The 22,857-nt window shown below is 34.9% G+C and overlaps 4 protein-coding genes across 5 annotated transcripts; 2 read left to right on the top strand and 2 right to left on the bottom strand.

Moving 5' to 3' along the window:
- Positions 1–152: 152 nt before the first annotated feature.
- Positions 153–1,602, top strand: LOC111409854 (E3 ubiquitin-protein ligase CIP8-like). The gene is made up of 2 exons (XM_023039940.1): positions 153–396; positions 472–1,602. The coding sequence occupies exons 1-2, from the start codon at positions 207–209 to the stop codon at positions 1,386–1,388; spliced, it is 1,107 nt and encodes a 368-aa protein (XP_022895708.1). The 5' UTR covers positions 153–206; the 3' UTR covers positions 1,389–1,602.
- A 6,020-nt stretch (positions 1,603–7,622) lies between these two features.
- On the top strand, positions 7,623–10,446 carry LOC111409845 (probable galacturonosyltransferase 9). The gene is made up of 3 exons (XM_023039928.1): positions 7,623–7,992; positions 8,535–9,773; positions 9,897–10,446. Exons 1-3 carry the CDS (start codon positions 7,834–7,836, stop codon positions 10,170–10,172), a joined length of 1,674 nt encoding a protein of 557 aa, XP_022895696.1. The 5' UTR covers positions 7,623–7,833; the 3' UTR covers positions 10,173–10,446.
- Positions 10,447–13,820: 3,374 nt separating this feature from the next.
- LOC111409835 (zinc finger protein CONSTANS-LIKE 2-like) lies at positions 13,821–15,060 on the bottom strand. Its single transcript, XM_023039919.1, has one exon. It carries the CDS (start codon positions 15,005–15,007, stop codon positions 13,958–13,960), a length of 1,050 nt encoding a protein of 349 aa, XP_022895687.1. The 5' UTR covers positions 15,008–15,060; the 3' UTR covers positions 13,821–13,957.
- Positions 15,061–18,577: 3,517 nt separating this feature from the next.
- Positions 18,578–22,220, bottom strand: LOC111409823 (pentatricopeptide repeat-containing protein At5g38730). 2 transcript variants are annotated; one of them, XM_023039899.1, is made up of 2 exons: positions 19,763–22,220; positions 18,578–19,366 (listed from the first exon to the last, which is right to left on the bottom strand). In XM_023039899.1, the coding sequence occupies exon 1, from the start codon at positions 21,946–21,948 to the stop codon at positions 20,158–20,160; it is 1,791 nt and encodes a 596-aa protein (XP_022895667.1). In that variant the 5' UTR covers positions 21,949–22,220; the 3' UTR covers positions 18,578–19,366; positions 19,763–20,157. The 2 variants fall into 2 exon arrangements, with proteins under 2 accessions (XP_022895667.1, XP_022895675.1); XM_023039907.1 differs by having other exon boundaries at positions 18,578–18,960.
- Positions 22,221–22,857: the final 637 nt, after the last annotated feature.

Here is a 22,857-nt window from a genome sequence, read left to right as displayed (position 1 = left end):
AAAAAGAAACTATTTTTCTGATGAGTTAAACGAAAAGAGTAAAAATAAAATAAAATAAAACAAAATAATTTATTCCGCCGGCTGTATTGAAATTTTGAACACGTAAAAGAAACAAAAAATAATAATAAAGTAAAAGATCCACTTGGTGAACAGATAAATTTCACGTCAGATAACATAGACAATGGTATCAGCTTCTGGCTTCTGCAATGGCAGAGGACGCCGATCTTCACCGCTTCCACCACTGCGAACCGCCGACTCAGTCTCAACAACAACCACCACCACTAAGGCCCGTTCCCAGAAACACTACGAGGGTCCATCAAGAACAAGAAAACCAATATGATGAATTCTATCGGCAAGGCTCAATTTTGTTCGATTTTGATTCACTGGAGCTACCAAGTAATTCCAATTTCTCTTTCTTTATACCCGATGAGTACAACACCACTACCGATTTCAGGTTTGATTTTAATGCAGAACCTGAAAGCTGGGGCCGCGGATCTGCGGATTCCTTACCTTGCCGAAATCGCTGTGTCAGCGGTGAAGTAGAATACGATGAGCCAATGAATTTTGTCGCCGAATTGTTCGAGTCTCGCGAAGCCCATGTTCTGAATGACCCAATCTGGGAGTTCGATTCAGGTCCGGCGGAGGATCTGGGGATGGAATTTGGGTTCGGTCCGGGGCTTGGGTCCGATACAGACCCGCCTGCAATGGCGGTTGGTGTTGTGGGCGCGAATTTGGAGTCAAATTCCGGTGAAACTGAGTTAAATTCTTGGTTTATTGTTGATGATGAAGGGGTCAATGATTTTCGTATTACTGAAAACGAAAGAGAAGAGCTTGAGTGGCAGGAGGTGGATGAGAGAATCCAAATTCACGAGAGAGAGAATTTTGATTCCGTTATCGATCGAATTGGGGAAATCTTGGTTTCCTCAAATGTTCCATCCCCAGAAGGCGAGAATTCATTTTCAGACGAAGCAGAAGATGATGAAGAAGGAGAGAACTACGTACAGTGGGAAGTGCTCATGACAGTGAATAATTTGGAAGAACATAACAATGGGAGTGAAGTTGCTCGTTCTGATCTTTCAGATGATTATATTATGACTACGGAACAATTGGTGGAGAATGAGAATGCCGTAAAGTTCGGTCATCCTGCATCAAAATCCGTGGTGGAGAATTTGCCTTCAATCGAGTTGACAGTAGACGAAGTTCGGGAGAAGAATGATGCAGTTGTTTGTGCAGTTTGTAAGGAGAATGTTGCAGCTGGAGAGAAGATGACCAGAATGCCTTGCTTCCATCTTTACCATGGGGACTGCATTTTGCCATGGCTTGAGATCAGGAATACATGCCCGGTTTGCAGGTATGAATTGCCCACAGACAATGCAGATTACGAGTAGAGGCGGAGCAATAGGGATGGTGATGGAGTTGCTGGTCGCTTGTTCGACGATTTCAGGTGAGTTATAACATAGAATTTTGCTTTTGAACTCTTTCTTTTTGTAATCTCAATATCAGATTGCAAGGCAGATGGATTTCTTGTTTGAATAAATTTCTCTTATGCTATCACTAGATGTTATGGTGGAAGTGATCATACCTTAATGGCTTGTTTGGTTATGGGGACTACACAACGTTTGCTCTATTAAGCCTCTGTTTGGTAGCCATTAAAAAGAGATTTACAGGAAAAATGAGTTTTTGGATAGTGATTTTTTGGAAACGTTGGAAAATGTTTTGGGTTTAATTGCAAAATATTTAATTATGTGAACGTGTGGTTGAAAATGAGTTTGAAAAAAAAAGTAGAGAGAGAAAAAATAAATGACAAATAGGTCCAGGCAATCGGAAAATAAAGAAATAGTTAATACATTCAAGATAATTACGTATTTACAAAATAAAAAGAATTAATTGTTTCAATGGTCATTGAACTTAGGCTCATGTCTTTGATTGATCATTGAAATTTAAAATATCGAGTTTTGGTCACTGAACTTAGGTTCATATTTTCGATTGTTTATCGAAATTTAAAATGTCGATTTTTGGCCACTGAACTTTGAAAAATGTCGTACATTACTCACTAGCATAAATGTTGAACTTTGAAAACTATCGAGTTTGTAATGAATTTTTCAAAGTTTAATGGCCAAAATTCGACATTTCAAATTTCAGTAAGCAATTAAAGACGCTGACCTAATTTCAACTACCAAAACTCGATATTTTAAATTTTCGTAACCAATCAAAGACATATACCTAAGTTCAATGACCATTCGAACAATTAACTCAAATAAAAAGCTTGGATTTTTAAGGTTGTGAAGGTATTACAACGGTTGACTATGCCATTTCGCTGATGATGCTATGGTGTCCTACACCATTTAATTATTTAAGGCAATTGTATTTGAAGAAAATAATAAAATTAATTATGATATTCAAAAACTACTGAGAAAACATAAATCTAATAAATTTTGGGTTAACCATATATAAAATATGCAAATGGAACAAAATGTTGGGATTGAAAAGTTCTTTTTAAAGGTTGGTAATGTAGAAGACTAATTGGATAAATTTCTCAATAGAAAAAGTAAAGAGAAATATAACGTTGAACTAGTACGCAACATTCTACCATTAGGCTAGAAGACGGTATTAGAGTATTATTTTGAAGTTATTATATTTTGCGTGGTGGCAAAATTATAAACTAAAAAAATAAAAAAATAAAAAAATAAAAATGCTATATGCTCACGCTTTTTTAAAATCATAGTGGGGGCAGTTGACCCCATTGCCTTAACGTTAAATCCGCTCTTAAGTAGAAAGTACTATATGCCCAAATATACTCTTGTTTCGCTCGGGATTAAGTTGTGGGTGAGAATCTATGAGCTTGTTTGGTACAAATTTTAAGTCAATTAAAATCAAATTTTGATCGTTATTTCATCATTTCAGTCGTCATTTTTGAATAATTCTCTCACAGACAGGATCTATTTTATCTCTAACAATCAAAAAATCAATTATAAAAATTCCAACCAAACAAGCACTATGTTTTTTTTTTCCTTTCGTTTTTGAGTTTCAATTAATATCTTGTTGATCAAAAGGGTGAATTTTTTGAAGTTTGGTGATCTATGTTTTCTTTAGGTGAGACTGCAAGGCCATTTATGTAGGTAATTACACAAGTTCTTGAATTATTTCCTTCACAAAATATATATAAGGAGATGTACATTTTCATGAGCTTTACATTTTCATGAGCTTTTCTATTGTGATCATTGAAGTTATGTCAATTGTCCCATCATCTATCTCATATCGCCAATGCTCCAACTTCAAATTGTACGACCTCTATCTTTGTCGTCGTCTTCAATTTTCTTCAACTCTTGATGCAAAATTATGTGTTTGTACCTTTTTATCTACGAACCTCTCATTTACGAGTTAGGACATCTCTCTATACACATAACCTTTATGATCGAAACATGTATAGAAAAGTCTATATGATACGTACGTTCAACTTGTGGATAAAAACTCCGTGGAGTAGTTCAAGAAATATAGTACAAACGGCCCAATGAATCACAAAGTAATATTACTATAGAAAAATTCAATCCTGTACTTCTTGACCAATTAATCGATCATCAACCTCAATATCACCTCGAAGCTATGGCAAAATATTCTAAGCTGACTGTCCACTCTCAATTTCCTTTATAATATCCCGAGAAGTGATGAAATCAATATTTAAATGAATAAAACTAAACAGGCGATTCGAAGGTTTGGGCGAGAACAGGGTAATAGCTCTGGGCGACTGTAAGGCACTTCATTCGCTGAGATCTTGGACGTCTTGCATGCTTGAGCGATGATGTTACTGTGTTCGTGGGCTTCCACTACATTCACTAATAACCCCATCTAGGCATTTATCCTGAATTGCCCAGTTGGGCTTTTATTCTTTGGACTATTTGATTTGGGGATTCCTCAATTGGGTTTCATTCACTCGACTATTCAATTTGGGCTGCACTTTTAGTGTGTCAACAATTACCCTCCAATATGGCAGAACCTTGTGTTTTCCAGCAACATTTGAAATTCTCAAGAATTTCAATCATTATTTCCTTCCATAGCCTGAAAAAGTGTGACGCTACAAACCCTTATAAACCCCAAAGACACGCCATTTCGCTGTACCACTAAATCACGTCTCATTATTTCGCGCTTTTTTCTCGTCATACCATTGTTCATCTTCTTGCTTCTCTGCTCATTATTGCCTTAACGTTAAATCCTCTCTTAAGTAGAATGTACCATAAGCTTGTTTGGGAGTGATTTTGAGAATTGATTTTTTGACTGTTAGGAGAAAAGTGGGATCCACCTGTGAGAGAAGAAATCAAATATAAAGGTTAGAATAGTAAAATAACGGTCAAAAAATCAATTTTTGGTTGGGCGGGGGAATCACTCCCAAATAGGCTCTATATGCCCAAATGTACACTTGTTTCACTCGCAGAGATGGCAACGGCGTGGGGTGAAGGGGCGGGGCATCTCCACCCCTTCCCGCCCCTTTTGGCCCAAACCGACGGGACGGGGCAAATAGTTGCCTCGTTTGTTGTCTCGTTTAATTTTTAATTTTTAATTTTTTTACATTTTCAAAGTTTCGAATTATGTTATTATTAGAAAATAAAATATACATTCAAAATGGGTTTTTAATGAGTGAATTATTTAGAAATAAAATTATTTTTTATTTTTTTCCTTCACGGGGAAGGTTCGGGACCGGGCATTGCGCTTTCTCTTGGCCTTAGTGCCAGCTAGCCCCACGATGGGGCACCCCATCTTGTCCCATCCCGCCAACCCGTTTGGGACGAATTTTTTTGCCATCACTATTTGCTCGGGATTAAGGGGATTAAGTTGTGGGTGAGAATCTATGTTTTTCTCCATTTTTTAGTTTCAATTATATCTTGTTGATTGAAAGGGTGAGTTTTTTGAAGTTTGGTGATCTATGTTTTCTTTAGGTGAAACTGCCAGGCCATTTATGTAGGTAATTACACAAGTTCTTGAATTATTTCCTTCACAAAATATATAGGAGATGGACATTTTCACGAGCTTTTGCCATTGTGATCATTGAAGTTATATCAATTGTCCCATCATCTATCTCGTTTCGCCAATGCTCCAACTTCAAATTGTATAAACTCTATCTTTGTCGTTGTCTTCAATTTTCTTCGACTCTTGATGCAGAATTACGTGTTTGTACCTTTTTTATCTACGGACCTCTCATTTACGAGTTAGGACATCTCTCTATACACATAACCTTTATGATCGAAACGTGTATAGAAAAGTCTATATGATACGTACATTCAACTCGTGGATAAAAACTCAGTGGAGTAGTTCGAGAAATAAAGTAGAAACGACCCAATGAATCCCAAAGTAATATTACTATAGAAAAATTCAATCCTGTACTTCTTGACCAATTAATCGATCATCAACCTCAATATCACCTCGAAGCTATGGCAAAATATTCTAAGCTGACTGTCCACTCTCAATTTCCTTTATAATATCCCGAGAAGTGATGAAATCAATATTTAAATGAATAAAACTAGATGGATAGGGGGGAAAAAAAAAATTCGGAAACAGGCTGATTTGGCATGATTTGATTGAATGTTTTTGTGTAGTTTTTTTCAACTTCCAATGTTGAACTGCTAAGTGTTGTCTATCAATGAAAATCTGTCATTGACCCTGTTTGTATAGCTTGGTTGTACTCAAATTAACTTCATATCTTTACCGTGTTTCTAAACAACAATCTGTCCTTAGGCCAGACTCCAAAACCGGGTTTTATTTTTGGTAATGAAACCTGACAAGACCTTGAGTGTTTTCATTTTAGTGTTTTCATTCACGATTTTTTCTTGTCTTCGTTGATTGAAAACTGAAAAAATTTCATACTACAATTTTTTTTTTTTTTTTAATCAGGTATACCATGTTTTAATTGCAATAAAAAGTCCTTGATTTTAACTCATTTTGACATTTATATCTCCAATTTCTTTGTTGAGTTTTTAACTTTAAACTGAATTAGCACATCTTGTTTTTTATGGTGATTTTTGAGACTATAATTTATTTTGTTTATTTAAAATACAAGAGACGAACAAGTTTTTTCACATCCTCCTAGTTATATTGTTGAAGTTATGATGCGATAAAAATGTGATGATGGAGAAATAAGTGTGAAGAGAGTAAATGTTGAAAGACATTCATATTCATTGTAATTAAAACTTGATATTTTTTTGAAAAATAAGAATTGTTGTGAAGTCTAGTATTTCAATTTTCAACCCCTATACTGATCATCAAAAGTGATTGATGGGATTACTACTTTATTTGGTTATATATTGATTGTTGTAGGATATATTAATGTTTGGATGGCTTTTTATCAAAATAAGTGATAAGAATTTCAAAGTTGATGACTAAATTGTAAATATTTAAAGGTTAATTCAAACCATGGAATGAAGATTGAACATCGCATGAAATCAATTGGATAATATTAGAGAATGATGGATTGAAATTGCATGTGAAAATAACTCAAAGCTAAACAACGGAGCCAAATTAAGAACTAGAGTAATAATTTCTGAATTTATAAGGGGTGCGTATATAGGGTTAAAAAATCAACAACAGAGCGTGAAGTATATGTCTGTGCGATGGCATAGGTATAATATTTTAGATGGGGGCAATTTTCTTCTTAAATTGAAACTCCGTTTAATAACCATCTTAGTTGTGAATTTTGACCTAAGTTCATCATCTATAAGTGCAGATTATCCAAGATTGCAATATCCTCTCATATCATTCAATAAATTAAATCTTGCAAATCAAGGGAGACCAGTTTTCATTATTTGAAGATCCAATCTTCATTTTTGGATAAAGAAAAGAAAGGTGTAACTGGAGATTAACCAATGAAGATTGAAAAGGCTCAATGAAGATTGAAAAGGCTCAAGATTTTGTGACTTTTCCTTTTTACTTCACATATCTCAAATCGGGGGTGATCTTCCATAAACCAAACATGAATTCTTGTAACTTCGTAATGCTAAGGTAAAACTTCAATTACTAAGACATAAATGAACTCTAGTTATGAAATTTAAATATAGACCGTGCATGGCAGCCATTTTAGCCAACTTTTAATAAAATTTTGGAATGTTTAAAAGGTCACTAGGCCCAAGTTGTGTAGAAAATGTTGACTGTACAACTAGCAAAATATCGGGACTGTCATTATTTAATCAAAGACCGATTTATGTGGAGGGGTAGATTGGTAAGTCAAACATAACAGCTCCCCACTGACACATAGCTGTATAACGGCTATATTTCGATTAAAAAATTGATACAGTAATCTTAAACAAACAGGCACATAATATCAACAATTGAAATGCTTTTCAATTAATTGATCTGAAATGTCGTGTGAATTTTATTGTTATTGAGTGAAATAATGAAAATATCGAATTACTATAACAATTGTTGCGAAGATTGATACAGAATATAGATATAACAACTCAAGAGGAGGAAAAGTATCTGGAGTAGTACTGTAAGGGAGCACTTGTAATTTAAGTTGTGTCATAAATGAGGTAATTTTTAAAGTTTAATGACCCTTATGAATATTTTGCAAAGTTTAGTGACCATTTGGTTATTATCCCATAGGATGTACTTGAATTATTAAACTGTGAATCAATATTGGAGCCCACTATTCTTCTTCTTCCACTGCTCAGATCCATCTCTCTCTCTCTCTCTTTCAACACTTCTTGCAAACAAAAATGCACACAGCCTTATATATCTATAGTTCACTGTTACATACATAGCTCTATTGCGAATACACACCGAGCGTTTGCAATTTTTCTGTATATATATAGTTATTGTAGTCAGTGATAAATCCGTCCGGCGATCGTGATGGCGGTGGCTGTCCGCGGCGGAAGAGGTGGATCGGGAGGCGGATCCGGATTCCGTAACTTTTTCAGCTACAGGATCTTCGTGTCCGCCATGTTCACTCTTCTCTTTCTCGCTACTCTCTCCGTGCTCTTTACCTCGTACCCCTCTCACCCTGACTCCGTAAGCTTCTGTCATTTCCCCTTTAATTACTTTGTGTGTATTTCTGTATCGTCAATTAAATCTTGTCTTTATGTTGTATATAGCTTTATATGATATGGATGCAATTAATGACATTGCGATGAGTAATTAAAAGAGAAAGTCCTTTCAAAGGAAAATGGAATCAAATTTTCAAAATTCGAGCTGCTTTAGATTTGTGAACTACATTAATAACTGCTTTTTTGTCTGTGGGTTTGCGATGGTTAATTTTAAATTATCAATTTCTATCTCTTAAGCATCGTTTCTTTTTCATTTAATTGTCGAAATCATTGGGAAAATATGCATTTTATTGGAAATTTAGCGTACATGTTAAATTTAGTTATGAATTGATCTTGGATATCAATCTTGTTTGTATAAAATAATACGTATGTGTATGTTTATTTGATGGATATGATCAGCAGGCCTTTCTAGTTTATAGTTGCATCATGAAGAGGATTAATGAGAATATAGAAAGTGAATTGTATTTGGACGTGAATTTAAATAAGCAACATTCACTAAATTAACAGGTGATGGAGACTTCTGGAAATGCATATGCACGCCGAACATTTCTAGCACTGCAGTCTGATCCATCAAAGACGAGGTTAAATTTGATATATAATCAAGCAAATAATCATATTGCCTTAGTGAATGCATATTTCACTTATGCTAGGAGGCTCAAGCTTGAGATCTCTAGGCAGCTTAAGATGTTTGATGACTTGGCTAAGAATTTTTCGGACCTTCAGTTGAAGCCAACATATCGCTTAGCATTATTTGAATCTGACGGTCTGGTTGATGAGGACGTGTTGAGGCAGTTTGAAAAGGAGGTCAAGGATAAAATCAAGGTTGCTAGGTTGATGATTGCAGAAGCCAAGGAGTCCTATGACACTCAGTTAAAGATTCAGAAATTGAAAGATACAATATTCGCTGTTAATGAGTCGCTTTTGAAGGCCAAGAAGAATGGGGCTTTTACTAGCTCGATTGCAGCAAAATCGACTCCCAAGAGTTTGCATTGTCTTGCAATGCGACTCATGGAGGAGAGAATTGCACATCCTGAAAAGTACACGGATGATGAGCAGAAGCCTGAGTTTGAGGATCCAAGCTTATACCATTATGCTATATTTTCCGACAATGTGATTGCAATATCTGTGGTGGTGAACTCAGCTGTTAAGAATGCAGAGGAACCTGAGAAGCATGTTTTTCATATCGTTACTGATAGGATGAATCTAGCTGCAACAAAGGTTTGGTTTAAGATGAGGCCGATACAAGGGGGAGCCCATATTGAGATCAAAGCGGTGGATGATTACAAGTTCTTGACTCCCTCATATGTGCCAGTTATTAGGCAACTCAAGTCTGCAAATTTGCAGAAGTTTTACTTCAAAAACAGGGCAGAAAATTCCACTAAAGACATGAACAACATGAAATTTAGAAACCCCAAGTACTTATTAATGCTGAATCACCTGCGGTTCTACTTGCCAGAATTGTATCCAAAGCTGCACAAAATTTTGTTTCTGGATGATGACGTTGTAGTTCAGAAGGATTTAACTGCTTTGTGGAGAATTGATATGGACGGAAAGGTGAACGCAGCAGTTAATACTTGCTTTGGGTCTTTCCGTCGTTATGCTGAATATTTGAATTTTTCTAACCCTCTCATCAAGGAGAAGTTCAATCCAAGAGCTTGTGCTTGGGCTTTTGGAGTGAATATGTTTGACCTTGATGCTTGGCGAAATGAAAAATGCACTGAGCAATACCATTACTGGCAGAATTTGGTAAATGCTTTATGCTTTCCTGATTTTTACCTTTCCATTCTTTTACGTCTGAAATAGAATTTTGCACAATTTTTTTTCGGTTATCATGCTTCTTACTGAAAGTTGTTCTTTTTGATCGATCAGAATGAGGATCAAACCTTATGGAAATTAGGCACGCTACCGGCTGGGTTGATTACATTTTACTCAACAACCAAGTCAATGGATAAAACATGGCATGTTCTGGACCTCGGAATCAATCCTGGTATTAGTATGGATGAAATCAATAAAGCTGCTGTCATCCATTTCAATGGAGACATGAAGCCGTGGCTGGATATTGCTATGAACCATTATAAGCATCTCTGGACTAAATATGTTGATGATGAGATGGAATTCGTCCAGGCGTGCAATTTTGGCTTGTAAAATAGGATTTTTACCGTATTAACAACTGCAAGGTAAGACAGAAATCAGTTCACAGTCATTCCACTCCATTGTTTAAGCTTTTATAAATCATTCATCTTAAGCTAATACTTGCTAGTATTTATTTTCTCCTAAAGAAAATTTGTTCTGTTAGGTGTTACTTTGTTGTTGTTATTATGTCATGAACTAAAACGAAGACACATGGTTTTGTATACACCAAATTACATTTTTGTTTGATAGATATGGAAACTCAGAGAGTTTATTGTGTCTTGCTTAATTCTCTCTGCCCATTTGCACAGCCAATGTCTTGAACTTGCCACCAATTTCTAGTACGAATGTTTCTACTTGCGCACTCTGTTCTGATTTTTTAGGAAAAGAGGTGTAATGTTTGTACTTAATATTCTTCAAAAACAAATTTTTGGAAAAAATAAATTACAAAATTACAAAAAATAAAAATTCTAGCATTCTAAAAAAGCAAATTTTTTTTTTTTTCAATTTTTTGTTTTGAGAAATAATTTTTCAGAATGACAAAGAAAATGCTTTTTCCACAATTGTGAAACAAACTCTCAAAATAGGAAATTAAAAATGAATTCAAAATTAAAACCCAAAATTGAAATTTGAAATACAAATCGAACGGCTCTTACCTTTTAACAGAAAGATGACAATGATGTGGTTGTATCTTTTCCTTTCAGCTCTAATTGTAAATCACAGTCACAATTTATGTAGGTAAAACTAAAACCATGTAATACCTAGATAAGCATCTGTTGAATTAAATTCGAGAATGCCGTGCAGTAATTTATATAAATAACAGTAAATAAACAGTTTGGTAGAATTTCAACTTACAAAAATGAACTATATAAAATTAAAATGAAAATGATTGAGGCAAGAATTCGACTCTTTCTCCTTAAGACGATTATGCCCTGCACTGGTGATGACGGTCTCCTGACATTCGTTTTCCAAGATACAACAATATCGACTTGTAATACAAACACTCCAAATTACAAGGCCTGACGAACCTTAGTATATTTTGATCTCTCAAACATCGTAGGACTAAAATTCATGAAATTATTATTTTGGATTGAAATGTAAAATATGGAATACCGTAGAACGGGAGGACATTATTTTGTAAGAGAGGAAATCAAAAGAAATTTTGAAATGAACAAAATCGGAGATTTGGAGGTCTATTTGTAGAAGTTAAAAGGTTGTGCCCAAAAGACACAATAGTCAAAAAGTTGTGTCTCGAATAGATACAACTCGTTTGGACAAGTAGTTAAAACTGTTAGCAACCGCAAGTTTCTAAAAGAAGCCACTTCTCGCTCACAGAAAATCCTAGGGAAAAAAAATTAAATAATATAATTAAAATATTATTTTACCAAAAATATATATATACCAACTGGTCCCAAGCCCAAACCCAAGACCCGTGTCAAGCCAGTCGGACAACGGCGATGGCGACGACAGCACGCGCATGTAGGCTTTAGCTCAACCTATTAGCATGTAGGTCATCTTCCTCCAAAGGTTAGTAGTGCTCCTTTGGGCCTCCAGGGCATATCTCCCAGTGACAAAGGGGAGGGCGGATAGGGCTCAGCGCGGCAGTGTGCAGAGTTCGATTCCCCGCAAAGTGGAATTGGTTTTGTTGTAAGCGGGAGTTATCATATGGGTTAACAGCCTTAGCCTATCCATGTGCTCTCCACCCTGGCTCTTGGGAGGCACATCCTGCGATTTACCTCCTCCACGATGGCCCAGGACAGGGTCGGTGGGGGCCCTTAATGTTGGGGTTCAATCTTTTTAGTAGTGCTCCTTTGGACCTAATCCCAAATCCCAAACTTGAGTTATATAAAGTGGTTTTTATTCATCTAATTTTCCTATGTGACATTAACAATTTCCAATTTCCCACCAATTTTTATTCCCAATTTATTTCAACTTCAAGTGGTCATCTTTTGATTTTAATTTCTCATTCATCCTTAGTTATTTTGAAAAATAAATACATATATCAATTTTACCCATGGAGTAGAATACACTTGGCCAAACCAATCATTTATCCAACTAATTTATTCCAATTTTCCAACAGCATCTAACTTCTTCTGCTACCCAAACCAATACACATCTCAGATAAGGTTCATTCTATGTTTGGATATTTAAACGTTTTATAAGCGATCAAACTACTTTCTTCATATATTTCGTGGGATTACAAGTACTATTCACTTATTTGTCACTTATTTTTATCTATGAAAATTTCACAACCATAGACCAGAAATCAAACAAAACTTCCTAAATATATTGTTGCCAAGCCAAAATAATAATAATAATAATAATGGTAGCCTCGAACTATCAATTAACATGCATAAACATTCTGCAAATGTTACAGTAAAGTAAACAACACATTTTCCGATATGATGAATTGTATTGGGTAAAACTTTCCAATCATTGGGATCATCAGAATTCTGATGCGGACGATAAGTTATTCAGAATCATTTCTTGGTTTGTTGGAGTGGAGAGAAATCTCGACATTAGCCACAAAGCTTAAATTGGAGAGAGAAACTTAGAGTTAGGCACAAGCAAAAAATTTCGTCTATTTTTTTCCTAAAAATTCATAGTATTAAAAAAGCCCAACTTTTTCAATTTATGGGATTTTAAATATTTCTCAAAACTCCATGTAAAAACCATTTTCCCCCAACATTTATCTTAGCTACGTTTTACATTTACAAATTAAGGGCTTGTATCTTCCTAATCATGGCTAGAAAGCTTGCAAAATCAACCCTTGGACATGAAAATTATCAAGGGTAAAGATGTTTGGACAGGGCTTACGATTATTAAAGGTAAAGATGTTTGGACAGGACCTCATAGGCTGTCTGTCCAGTGACCCCTCTAATAGGGGCGCGACAGAGCAAAGTCTAATTATTGAAGTCCAAGGACGGCAATGCGGTAGAGGTGCCTGAAATTTTTTGGGACGTGGGGGCAGAGATTAAAATATTCTTATTATTGCTCACATTAACTTATTTATCTATTTCTTTTTTTTTTTTTTAATTTAAGCTTATGTTTCATGTAGTTAAAAATTAGATTTTTTTATAAATTTTGATAAAAGTTGATGAAATATGTGGTTACAAATTTGTGGGTTCTATGAATGTGTGGTTAGAATTGATTATTAATTTTGACTTAAATTTTTTATCAAAATTTTAAGCTACACCAAATTGTGGCTAAAAATACACAAATAAACTAAAAAATCAAAATTCAGGAGGGTGCCCTGCCTATTAGGGCCGAGCAATGCAAGATGGGGGCATGCAGGGGTATTTCGCCATTCCCTGGTTGAGTCCACATACGTATGACATTTCAATAAGGGAGATTAGATAGTAATATTAATAATAAAAAATATAAATAAACTAAAATTTTAATTTCATCATGTCTATTATGTCATTCCAAACAAGCCCTAAGGATTTTTAGTGAAGAGGAACAATACTAATCCTAAGGATGCTCTAGAATCTTTTCGATTGCTCATTCGAGAATTACGATCTTTAGCTCTAAAAAAAGGGGATCCTAAACTAAAAACGAGTCAATGACCTCGGGGAGGTCGAATTCCAAACTATTTTTCCTCGAACCAAAAAAATGGACATCAATTTGGGACACGAGAATAGCCGGCTCACATGGCTAAAAGTATGAATGATAAAATTATAGTGTATATGTATATGTGCTTAGCGGGAGCTGCAGAATTGATTTGTACAAATCCTAAAAGAAAATTCCTTAAACTTTCTTTATAAAAAAAAAAAAAAAAAGCTTTTGATTCTTGCATCGGCTCAAAATGAGGGTACGATGCCATATCGAGTACTATCGACTATTAGACTTGTATAGAACATTTGATCAATATCTGTTCTTTTTGCAAATCGACCTTTGATCCGGGGTCGGGTTTCTGCATAGGCCTTCCTCGATGCATATCTAATTGTCTTCTCGAACTTCCTCATCTTCTTCTTCTCCCGATACCTTAAGACGCGGGCCTCTCGGTCCGTGCCAGAAAGTTGTGTTGGCATCTGGATAGGTGAATTTGAGAAAAGATCAACTGTGTCTTTAGAGGGTCTTTGCTGGGAGACTGATGAAGAAACTTCACTCAATCTTGATTCTGGTACAACTCCAATATCCATAACTGGATAACCGTAGCCATCATTGGAGATATCAAACTCGATCCCTAACTGAAAACTGTTTAGATCAACCTCTTCTTTACCCTTTGATCCATACTGAACTGGCACAACACTATCACTACCGTACATTTTTTTATCATCATCAGGAACATTATAACGTTGCTTCTGATTGTTGTACTGATCATCAGTGAAGTGAATTTCTTGACATGAATTGTACTCATTCAGGTCTAAATAAGCATCAACTTCATTGTTCACTTGATTTTCACTATTCTTGACAGGGTTTAGCAGTAACCATGAAGTTGCTTCTTCCATCTCTTCGTCTGCATCGGTTTCACCAGTTGGAGTCATTATTAATGCACTTGGGGAGGGGGCGAGGGGGCCGAAGAGTGAGCCTGGAATCGGCAAAATGGGGACGCGTTGGTGGCGGCGTGCTAGTTGGTTGGCCGAGTGGATGTCAGCATCACAGGTGGTGCAGAGGGATGCGGCGTCAGCTTTGCATAAAAAGGCAGCCGGAGCACGTTCACAGGCTTCACACACCCTCACGCGCTCGTGCCGAGAAGCCACCGGGTTGGCGGCATGGATGCGGGCGTCGCAGCCAGTGCACAAGTAGGCCGTGTCGGCCCGGCAGTACACAGTACACGCGGCGGATTGGCACGTGTCGCATATACGAGCCCAGTTGGTGCTGGTGTCTCCATTTTTTTCATTCAACATTTCTGTTTAATTATTCTGTTTGCCTGATGAAAATATACAGTGGATGATTTTTGGGATTATTAGTAGAGTGAACTGAAGGGTAAGGTGGGAACTAATGCTAGACCAACTGGGGGTGGAGCCTTGGGATAATTCCCTGAATGACACGTGGCAACAAGATAGTGGTTAAGAAAAGTCGTCAAAAATCTTGTGGTTGACGGGAGTTCTTGTGGGGTCCATATAATTTGGCATTTTTTGAGTCAATTGATGTTGGAGGATCTGAGTTGTCAAGTTCAAGTGGCTAAGCTTAAACAATTTTCTTATATAGCCCCGTTTGATCCACATTATTGAAAAAATGAGAATGAAAAGTACAGTCGTTATGCGCTTCACATATGAGATAAAAAGTCAAATATAGTGATTTAATGTGATAGATAACGATCATATTTTTTATTTTAATGAGATAAAAATGGGGCTCGTCATAGATTAAAAATTAGAAAAATGAAAATAGTGTAATTTGAGCCACTATCCAACCTAAGTTCTAATATAGAATAAGTCAAATCTTTTATTTATATGTAAGAAAAAGTTGTATGTATAAAGTTAGAGAATAACAATAATAAAAAATTATTGAAAAGACTATTAACTATTACACAATAGACGTTATCATGTGTTTAAGCCACATATTTTTGCACTTTATACATGATTTTGTTCATATGAAGATAGAAAGTTTGAGGTGAGGTGAAGAGGAAAGAGATAAGGAACTTGTCTAAGAGGGCAAGTGAATTGATAAGAATTTAAGTTTTAGAAATGTTTAAGATATTTGGTTAAAGTAATTATTTGAAAAATAATGCTATTTAGTACCAATTTAGGTGACGATACGGGCTCAGTTTTAATTATCTAATGAAGTGAAGACACATTTAACTCATTAGACAAGTTTTGATGAGCCTCCATTGTCACACAGACGGATGTTAGATAACATTATCCTTATTTAAAAATCATTTTTCACTCACAATGATTTTCAATCACACATTCTTATAAAAAAATCATTGAAATTTTTTATACACTCTAGTGGCGTTCTTTATTTTGACACTTTATTTTTATTTTTCAATAAGCATTTTTCCATCATGTTTCATTTAACATTATTTTTTTAAATGTTAATAACCTATTGATTTACATATGATTTGTTAAGAAATAGAGTATTGAAATTTATAACTTAAATTAGCACCATTATAAAATAAGAATAGAGATTGAGTTCGGATCTCCAACTCTATATTTTAAAAAGGTAAAATAGAGAGTTCTCTTGGAGATTATTTTTAAACATTGGTTCTTTAAAATACAGAATATCTTATATTTAAAAAATCTCTTAAAGATGCTCTTGTACGTTGTATTTTATGTTTGCACAGAAAGTTAATATCAAATTTTATTTTTATTTCGTAATATATTCAATTCGAATCAAGTTAGTGTCAGACAAGGAAAAAAAACAAAAAGAAGAAGAAGAAGTTCCAAGAAGGTATAGCGAACCCTTGGTGTGGTATGTCGTATTCTAAAATTAGATCATAAGTTGGGTGGTTGATGTTAGTGCTAACGAAAAAATAAACAAAGACAAATAACTTACTTGAATTTAAACTTGATTATGGCGTTTATAGTTATGGAACATTATTCAACCAATTTCGTTTTCTATATCGGACTCCTTTTGTGCTACAGAAGTAGATGTGGATAAAATGATTAAATCAGACCAAATCAAATCAGAATTGAACTGAATCAAGGGATTCGATTCGATTCTTAAAAAATAAAAAGAAAAAAAAAAGAAAATAATAATAATTTTAGTTCTTAGAACCAAGAACCATTTGGTTTTGGTCTGGTTCTAGTTTGGTTTTAGTTTTAACCAAAACTAAGAAGTTTGGTTTTAGTTTTAACCAGAACTAAGAACCAAACTCAATATATATATATATATAACAAATCAGTGAATCACATAAAAAAAATTCGACTTTTGTAAGTGATTCATTAGTCTATGTTAGTGAATCATTGTTACTAGACAATATTTTGTATGGAGATGGAATTTGATGTTTGTGTATGTAAATTATGACTATGTTATTAGTTTGTTAGTTTGGACTTCTGGGAATGAATTTTATTACACAATATTTCATTTGGCGATTGATAATTTGAAGTTGAATTTGTTGAATGTTTAACGTTTATTTTTTAATCAGGCATATATTACTAACTTATGGATATAATGATAGATTTTAATTTGTGTTTATCATTTGAAATTTTAAGTAATGAAATCATAACCAAACTAAACCAAATCAGGACCGAATGTTTCAATTTCGATTAGGTTCTATAATCTTTAAAAAAAAAAAAAATATTGGTTCATGGCTCGATTCGATTCTCTTGAAACCAAAAACAAATAAAACCATGTCAATGCCTAATTAGAAGACCCAAATAAGTTCAATAAAGTATTATTCGTAAAAATGTGATAAAAAGATGGGCCAAACACAAAGTTAACATTATTTTGTAGACCTCAATTTCAAAATTAACATTGATTTTGTAGTGAATAACTTTTTGATAAAGGTAATTATAACCCAAGCAAAATGCAGAAAAACAAAATCATAAAAATCAAATTAAAAAAAAAAAAAGTTTAATTCTGCCAAGTGGCAATGCATTCACCATGAAACTTATGAATACTGTTTTCTTCGGATAATACGAGGAATGAAGCACGTGTCAGAAGCTGAATCAATCAGAATCTGACTTCCAGGAAATAACCTAGGCCAATGAAATGATGCCACTATGATGAGTAGAACCACAGCCACTAATTCTTAGAAGAAATGTCCACACAGTAATATTATCCAAATCACATGGGTTGATGGGCATATGGATCCAAAGAAAAGTAATTGCATTCTTCCAAGTTGAGATTTTTGATGTGCCAATGCTCTTTTAATCCCCACCAAGAGTCTCTTATGAGGGATATAGACACTTTTGCATATATTACACATTCATGTTTATCTCTCGAATGATCAAATTGAGATTAGATAGATTTATTTATTTTTATTCGGTCTCCTTCAAATATCGAATCATCGATGACAATTAGGTTAACTTTTTTGAAACATACTTAAATTTTACTAATACATCCTATTGTAAAAATAATTAAGCTATCACTTTCGATTATACGGAGATTTTGAGAGAGATCAGCAGTAACAAATTATACCATGGAGCTAAGATCCAAAATATGGAAGAAGCGTTTCCACGACTCTAACACTCAATCAATTCTGTTCTACTTAATCCATAATCATTTTCTTTCTAATCTCTTTTGTTTTAGAGTGAGTGTCGAGGGTGAATCTATCTCAAATGTAAAATTTTGATATAAATTCTATATGAATAGTGCTTAAGATGGATTTCAGAGTTGGATACCGAGTGACATAGGATTAATTGCCTCTCTCTCCTATGGAATTTCTGGAAAAATAATTCTATGTAACCCATCATCTCCACAATTAGATTCCATTAGCACCATATAATTTTCATTCCCAAAACCAAAAATCTATATATCAAGTGAAGTATCCATTCCATCATCCTTTGCTAATAAATTAAATTTTAATAGCAAAATGTAAAAAAACAAAATTAACATAGCATACAATGGATATTTTTGCATTCAACTCTTCCTCAAATTCTTTAAACCATTGACAATGTTAAACTCCCACATATTGAAAGGGGACACAGTATGTCAATATGACTCGAGTGCAAGGTACACCGAGAGAACGATACACAGTAAAGAAGACAAGATTATAGCTTCTCTTTTTCTTTAATCATGTTTAATTCGGTCCATTCTTCCAGCAGCATACCGAACATTCCATTTCAGAGTTTTTGTATCTGGCCATGAAGATATTAGCTTTGGCTGAACAAAAGAGCTACTCGACCCATTTCCTCCAGCTCAATGCCACCATTTTCCCTTTTAAATCTTTATCTACAAGAATATCAAATTTCTTCACCTGTGAAAAATTCCACATCACGTAACTACCCTGAACTTTAGCAGCGCTTTTATATCACGAGAACAAAAAACAAAGACATGAATTCAAACTTGTAACCACAAACGAAGCCATGTTCCCAAGCAATTTGGGGTCAGCTCCAAGAATCCCTTTTCGTTTAGGATTCATGTCTAAGATTTGTCATTTTTACATTTGCTGTCAGCCTAACACAGCAGATCTCTTTTACACAAGCTATGATCATGGAAAGAGAAAGCAAACAGAAGATAGTGAGTCCTTGCCAATGAAGCATTGCTCCTTTCTCATTGGCAGCTTTGCAAAATTTCAAAGTTCATTGGTGTGTGATCATTTCAAATACAAGGTTAGACGGCATTTGTTTCAGAGGACTTGCCTGTCGGCAGATATGCAGGGGCTACATAAAACACACAGAAATTGTTAGTTTCTGCATTTTTCTCACGGTGGGATAAGAGCTCTGTTGCAGAAACAATCGGTTTTCATTAAGAAAAAGAAGAAAACGATAGACAGGTTGGTCTCTTTACGCATAAAATTTCATAAACTAACTAAAGACCAATTACATGGAAATTTTCTGCCCCTAAATTCTACTTCCCTAATTCCCTTCGCTGGCTCTTATAAAACTAAATCATACTTCCAGTTCAGCTCATTATCAAACTGCAAAAAAGTCCTTACTCGAAGAAAAAAAATTCTTCTAAAACAAGTCATTTAGAACAATATTAACCTGCCCACTCAGAAATATAATAAATACGTAACTTAAAAAAAAAAAAGAAAAAAAATGTAATTCAGTACTTACGGGCATGTTATACAGAGAGAGATGGTTGATTTCTGGGCTTCCTGCACTCCACTAATCAAACACTAGATGTAAAATGGTTCTGTGTACAACTCAAAAAACAAATTGACACCCGATAGCGTGCCATGCACATAACCTTCCTCCTTAACTCGTATAAGAGACTGCCAAACCTTTTAGTTGCAATCTGTTAAACCGCACCCGATTGTATAAAGGGTATCAGTAATTGAAATGAGACAATACCAATGAAAGCATTTGACTTGGGCAACATCAATCATTTTTGTCGATGAACGACCCAATTTAGTACCAGGGACACCAGATGCACAAGAACAGCAGGAGTAATAGATTGCTTGAGGCTCTATACCACCTCAAAAACAGGTTGAACTTGAGACTAAAGCTTTTCATTTTAACAACTCTTGCTTAAGATTTACGGCTTCAATTCGGATTTGATGATAAATGGTTTTGGAAATCAAGCTTCTCTGAACAATGTGATCCCAAAACATGCCTAAATTGATGGCATCATTAGCATACGAAGCATTCATACTTCTATAGATTTTGAGAGTTATCATCAGTCTCCTATTATACATCTCATCTAACAAAGCTGAATAAGCTACAGCATCACCAGCTCTCAAGTATGCATATGCCAAACTGGCATAGATAACAGTATCTCCTAATATTCCCCTAGACTGCATAATGCTAAATACTTTTTGAGCACAATCAGTTTTTTCTCTCTTGCACAAAACTCGTATTATAGCCCGATACACAGAGATGTCAACACAGAGACCCCTTTGAACAAACTCCTCCGGTAATTTTAAGAGTGCTTCATCATCATTTTGTTTGCAGTATAGCTCCACAAACCAAGCATATATGCAATAACTTGGAGAGAATCCCGCGTCAAGCATATTAAATAACATATCTTTAGCACTGTTTATCTCTCTTGCCTTGCAGAACCCATGAATTAATGCCTTGTAAGTGAATTGATCCAGTCGCAATCCAGCCTCCAACATCTTACTTTTAACTTTCAAACTAGAACTCATATCTCCAATTTTGCAATAAGCATTAATTAACGTATTACATGTAACATTATCAGGTTCAATTTTCTTCTCATTCATTTCGTGTAATAGTTGATTTGCATCCTTTATCCGGCCTTCTTGACATAACTTCCTTAGAATTGCATTGTAGGTAACCACCCCCGGGTACAACCCCTTTACCTCCATTACATCCCGCAAACGCAAAGCTTCGTCAAGATCATTCACTCTGCAATAACCATCAATCAAAGTAGTATACGTCACTTCGTTTGGAGTAGCGCCTTTTATTTCCTTAAAAAGCCTTAAAGCCTCTCTCATTCTACCTTCTTTACAATAACTATAAATAAGTGAATTATAAGTTACAATATCGGGACAAACTCCTCCTCTTTCCATCCTCTCTTGCACGCATAAAGCCTCATAATGCATACCCTTCTTGCAATATAATGAAATAAGTGTATTATAAGTGAAAAGATCAGGAAATATACCTTTAAACTCCATTTCACTTAAAAAATCCTCTGCCTTCTCCACATCACCCGACTTACAACAGGCATGAATCAACACATTATATACATGTATATTCGGAAGAACCCCAACTTTTATCATTTTCTTATAAATTTTCCACACTTTATCAGTAAACCTTTCTTTAACCAGTAAATTCAGAAGCACGGTACAAGCATGCAAATGGGGCTTATACCCACAAACCCTCATGTGCTCAAACACTTGAATTGCCTCAGGGGTCATCTTAAAATTAGCATAAAGTATAACCAACCAACTAAGAACATGCGAATTCACATCCGGATCATCATAACAACTCACAACAGCATTCAAAACAGTGGGGGACCATAAAAAATCCTTAAGCGAAATCTTTTCCAGCAAGTTTTGAGCAGACTTGAAATGCCTATGCTTCGTTAAAACACAAATCATTGTCCAAGAACACTGCAAAGAATGCTTGTAATGCGGAATCGACTCAACCCACTTAAAAAACGACCAAGAAATTGAAAACCCATGAAGGGAAAACTTCAACAGTGCTTGATTAATAACACTAGAAGTAACAAAAGAACCAATTTTGGGTCTCAAAATATCGTCCCAGTGTCCTTTAACTAGAATTGCACACACAATTTTAACTAGCTGGCTCTCACTGCCTGTATACACTAAACCAGCCATCAAGCATAAAGAGTCTTTCAACAGAATGCCAATTAATTTTGGGGAAGAATTTACCAAAGTGGCTAGATGTTATAAAAATTCATGAAATTACTAGATAAAATCAAAAGGAATCAATAAGCATGTTGCTGAGAGTATAATTTCTTATTCCTCTTCTTACCTTGCTTTGTCGATGAAAAAGGTGAAAAAGGCTGAGACAATCCTTTTGTGATGTTTCTTTGGGCGGAGCTGGCGTGAGGGGGGAGTTGACGGGCTAGGAGCGGTCGAGCTGCGGTCCCAAGGGTTGGGGCTTGTTAATTTTATTTTTATTTTTTCCCCTTTTCTTTTTCTTACTCCTTTTCCTGTATTGTTATTATTATTTTTTGTTTTTCAGTTAAAAAAATGGGTATAATCAGAGATAATATCACTTTAGTTTTAATCGACATTCTAAATGAAAACCACGCGATAAAATTGAAAAGTTCAGGTCGAAAATAATCTATTTTATAGTCATAAGATTCATAATTTGACAAATAATGTGTTGGGAATCTACTTAATACGCAGAGAAAATTAAGACAAATTTCGATTCCCACCTACGATTCTTTTGTGTTTAAATAGAAATTGTGATAGAAAATTGTACCTTTAAAAATTATGGAAACCTTTTGCCATTCTTTTTGTTCCAGAAGTTTCGATCTGTCACTCACGGCTATTTAATTGTTCAACTCCCAACGATGATTCACAGAGAACAAGATTATAGGATTAAAATTCTCTTCTTGTGCTAGCAAGAATAATGAATTTCCTACAAAATTGTAAACTCTAATCAGTTATTTATCTATGCCTAGACGAGCTTGGCCTGACTCAATCTAATATTTAATTAAATTTGTTCCGCTAATTAATTAATCCAATTAATTAATTTAGGCCTATAAATAACAAATA

The sequence above is a fragment of the Olea europaea genome, chromosome 2 (genome assembly GCF_002742605.1).
Source record: "Olea europaea var. sylvestris chromosome 2, O_europaea_v1, whole genome shotgun sequence".
Lineage (NCBI taxonomy): Eukaryota > Viridiplantae > Streptophyta > Magnoliopsida > Lamiales > Oleaceae > Olea > Olea europaea.
Note: the sequence above shows the minus strand (reverse complement) of the source record. Positions and strands in the feature narration are given on the sequence as shown.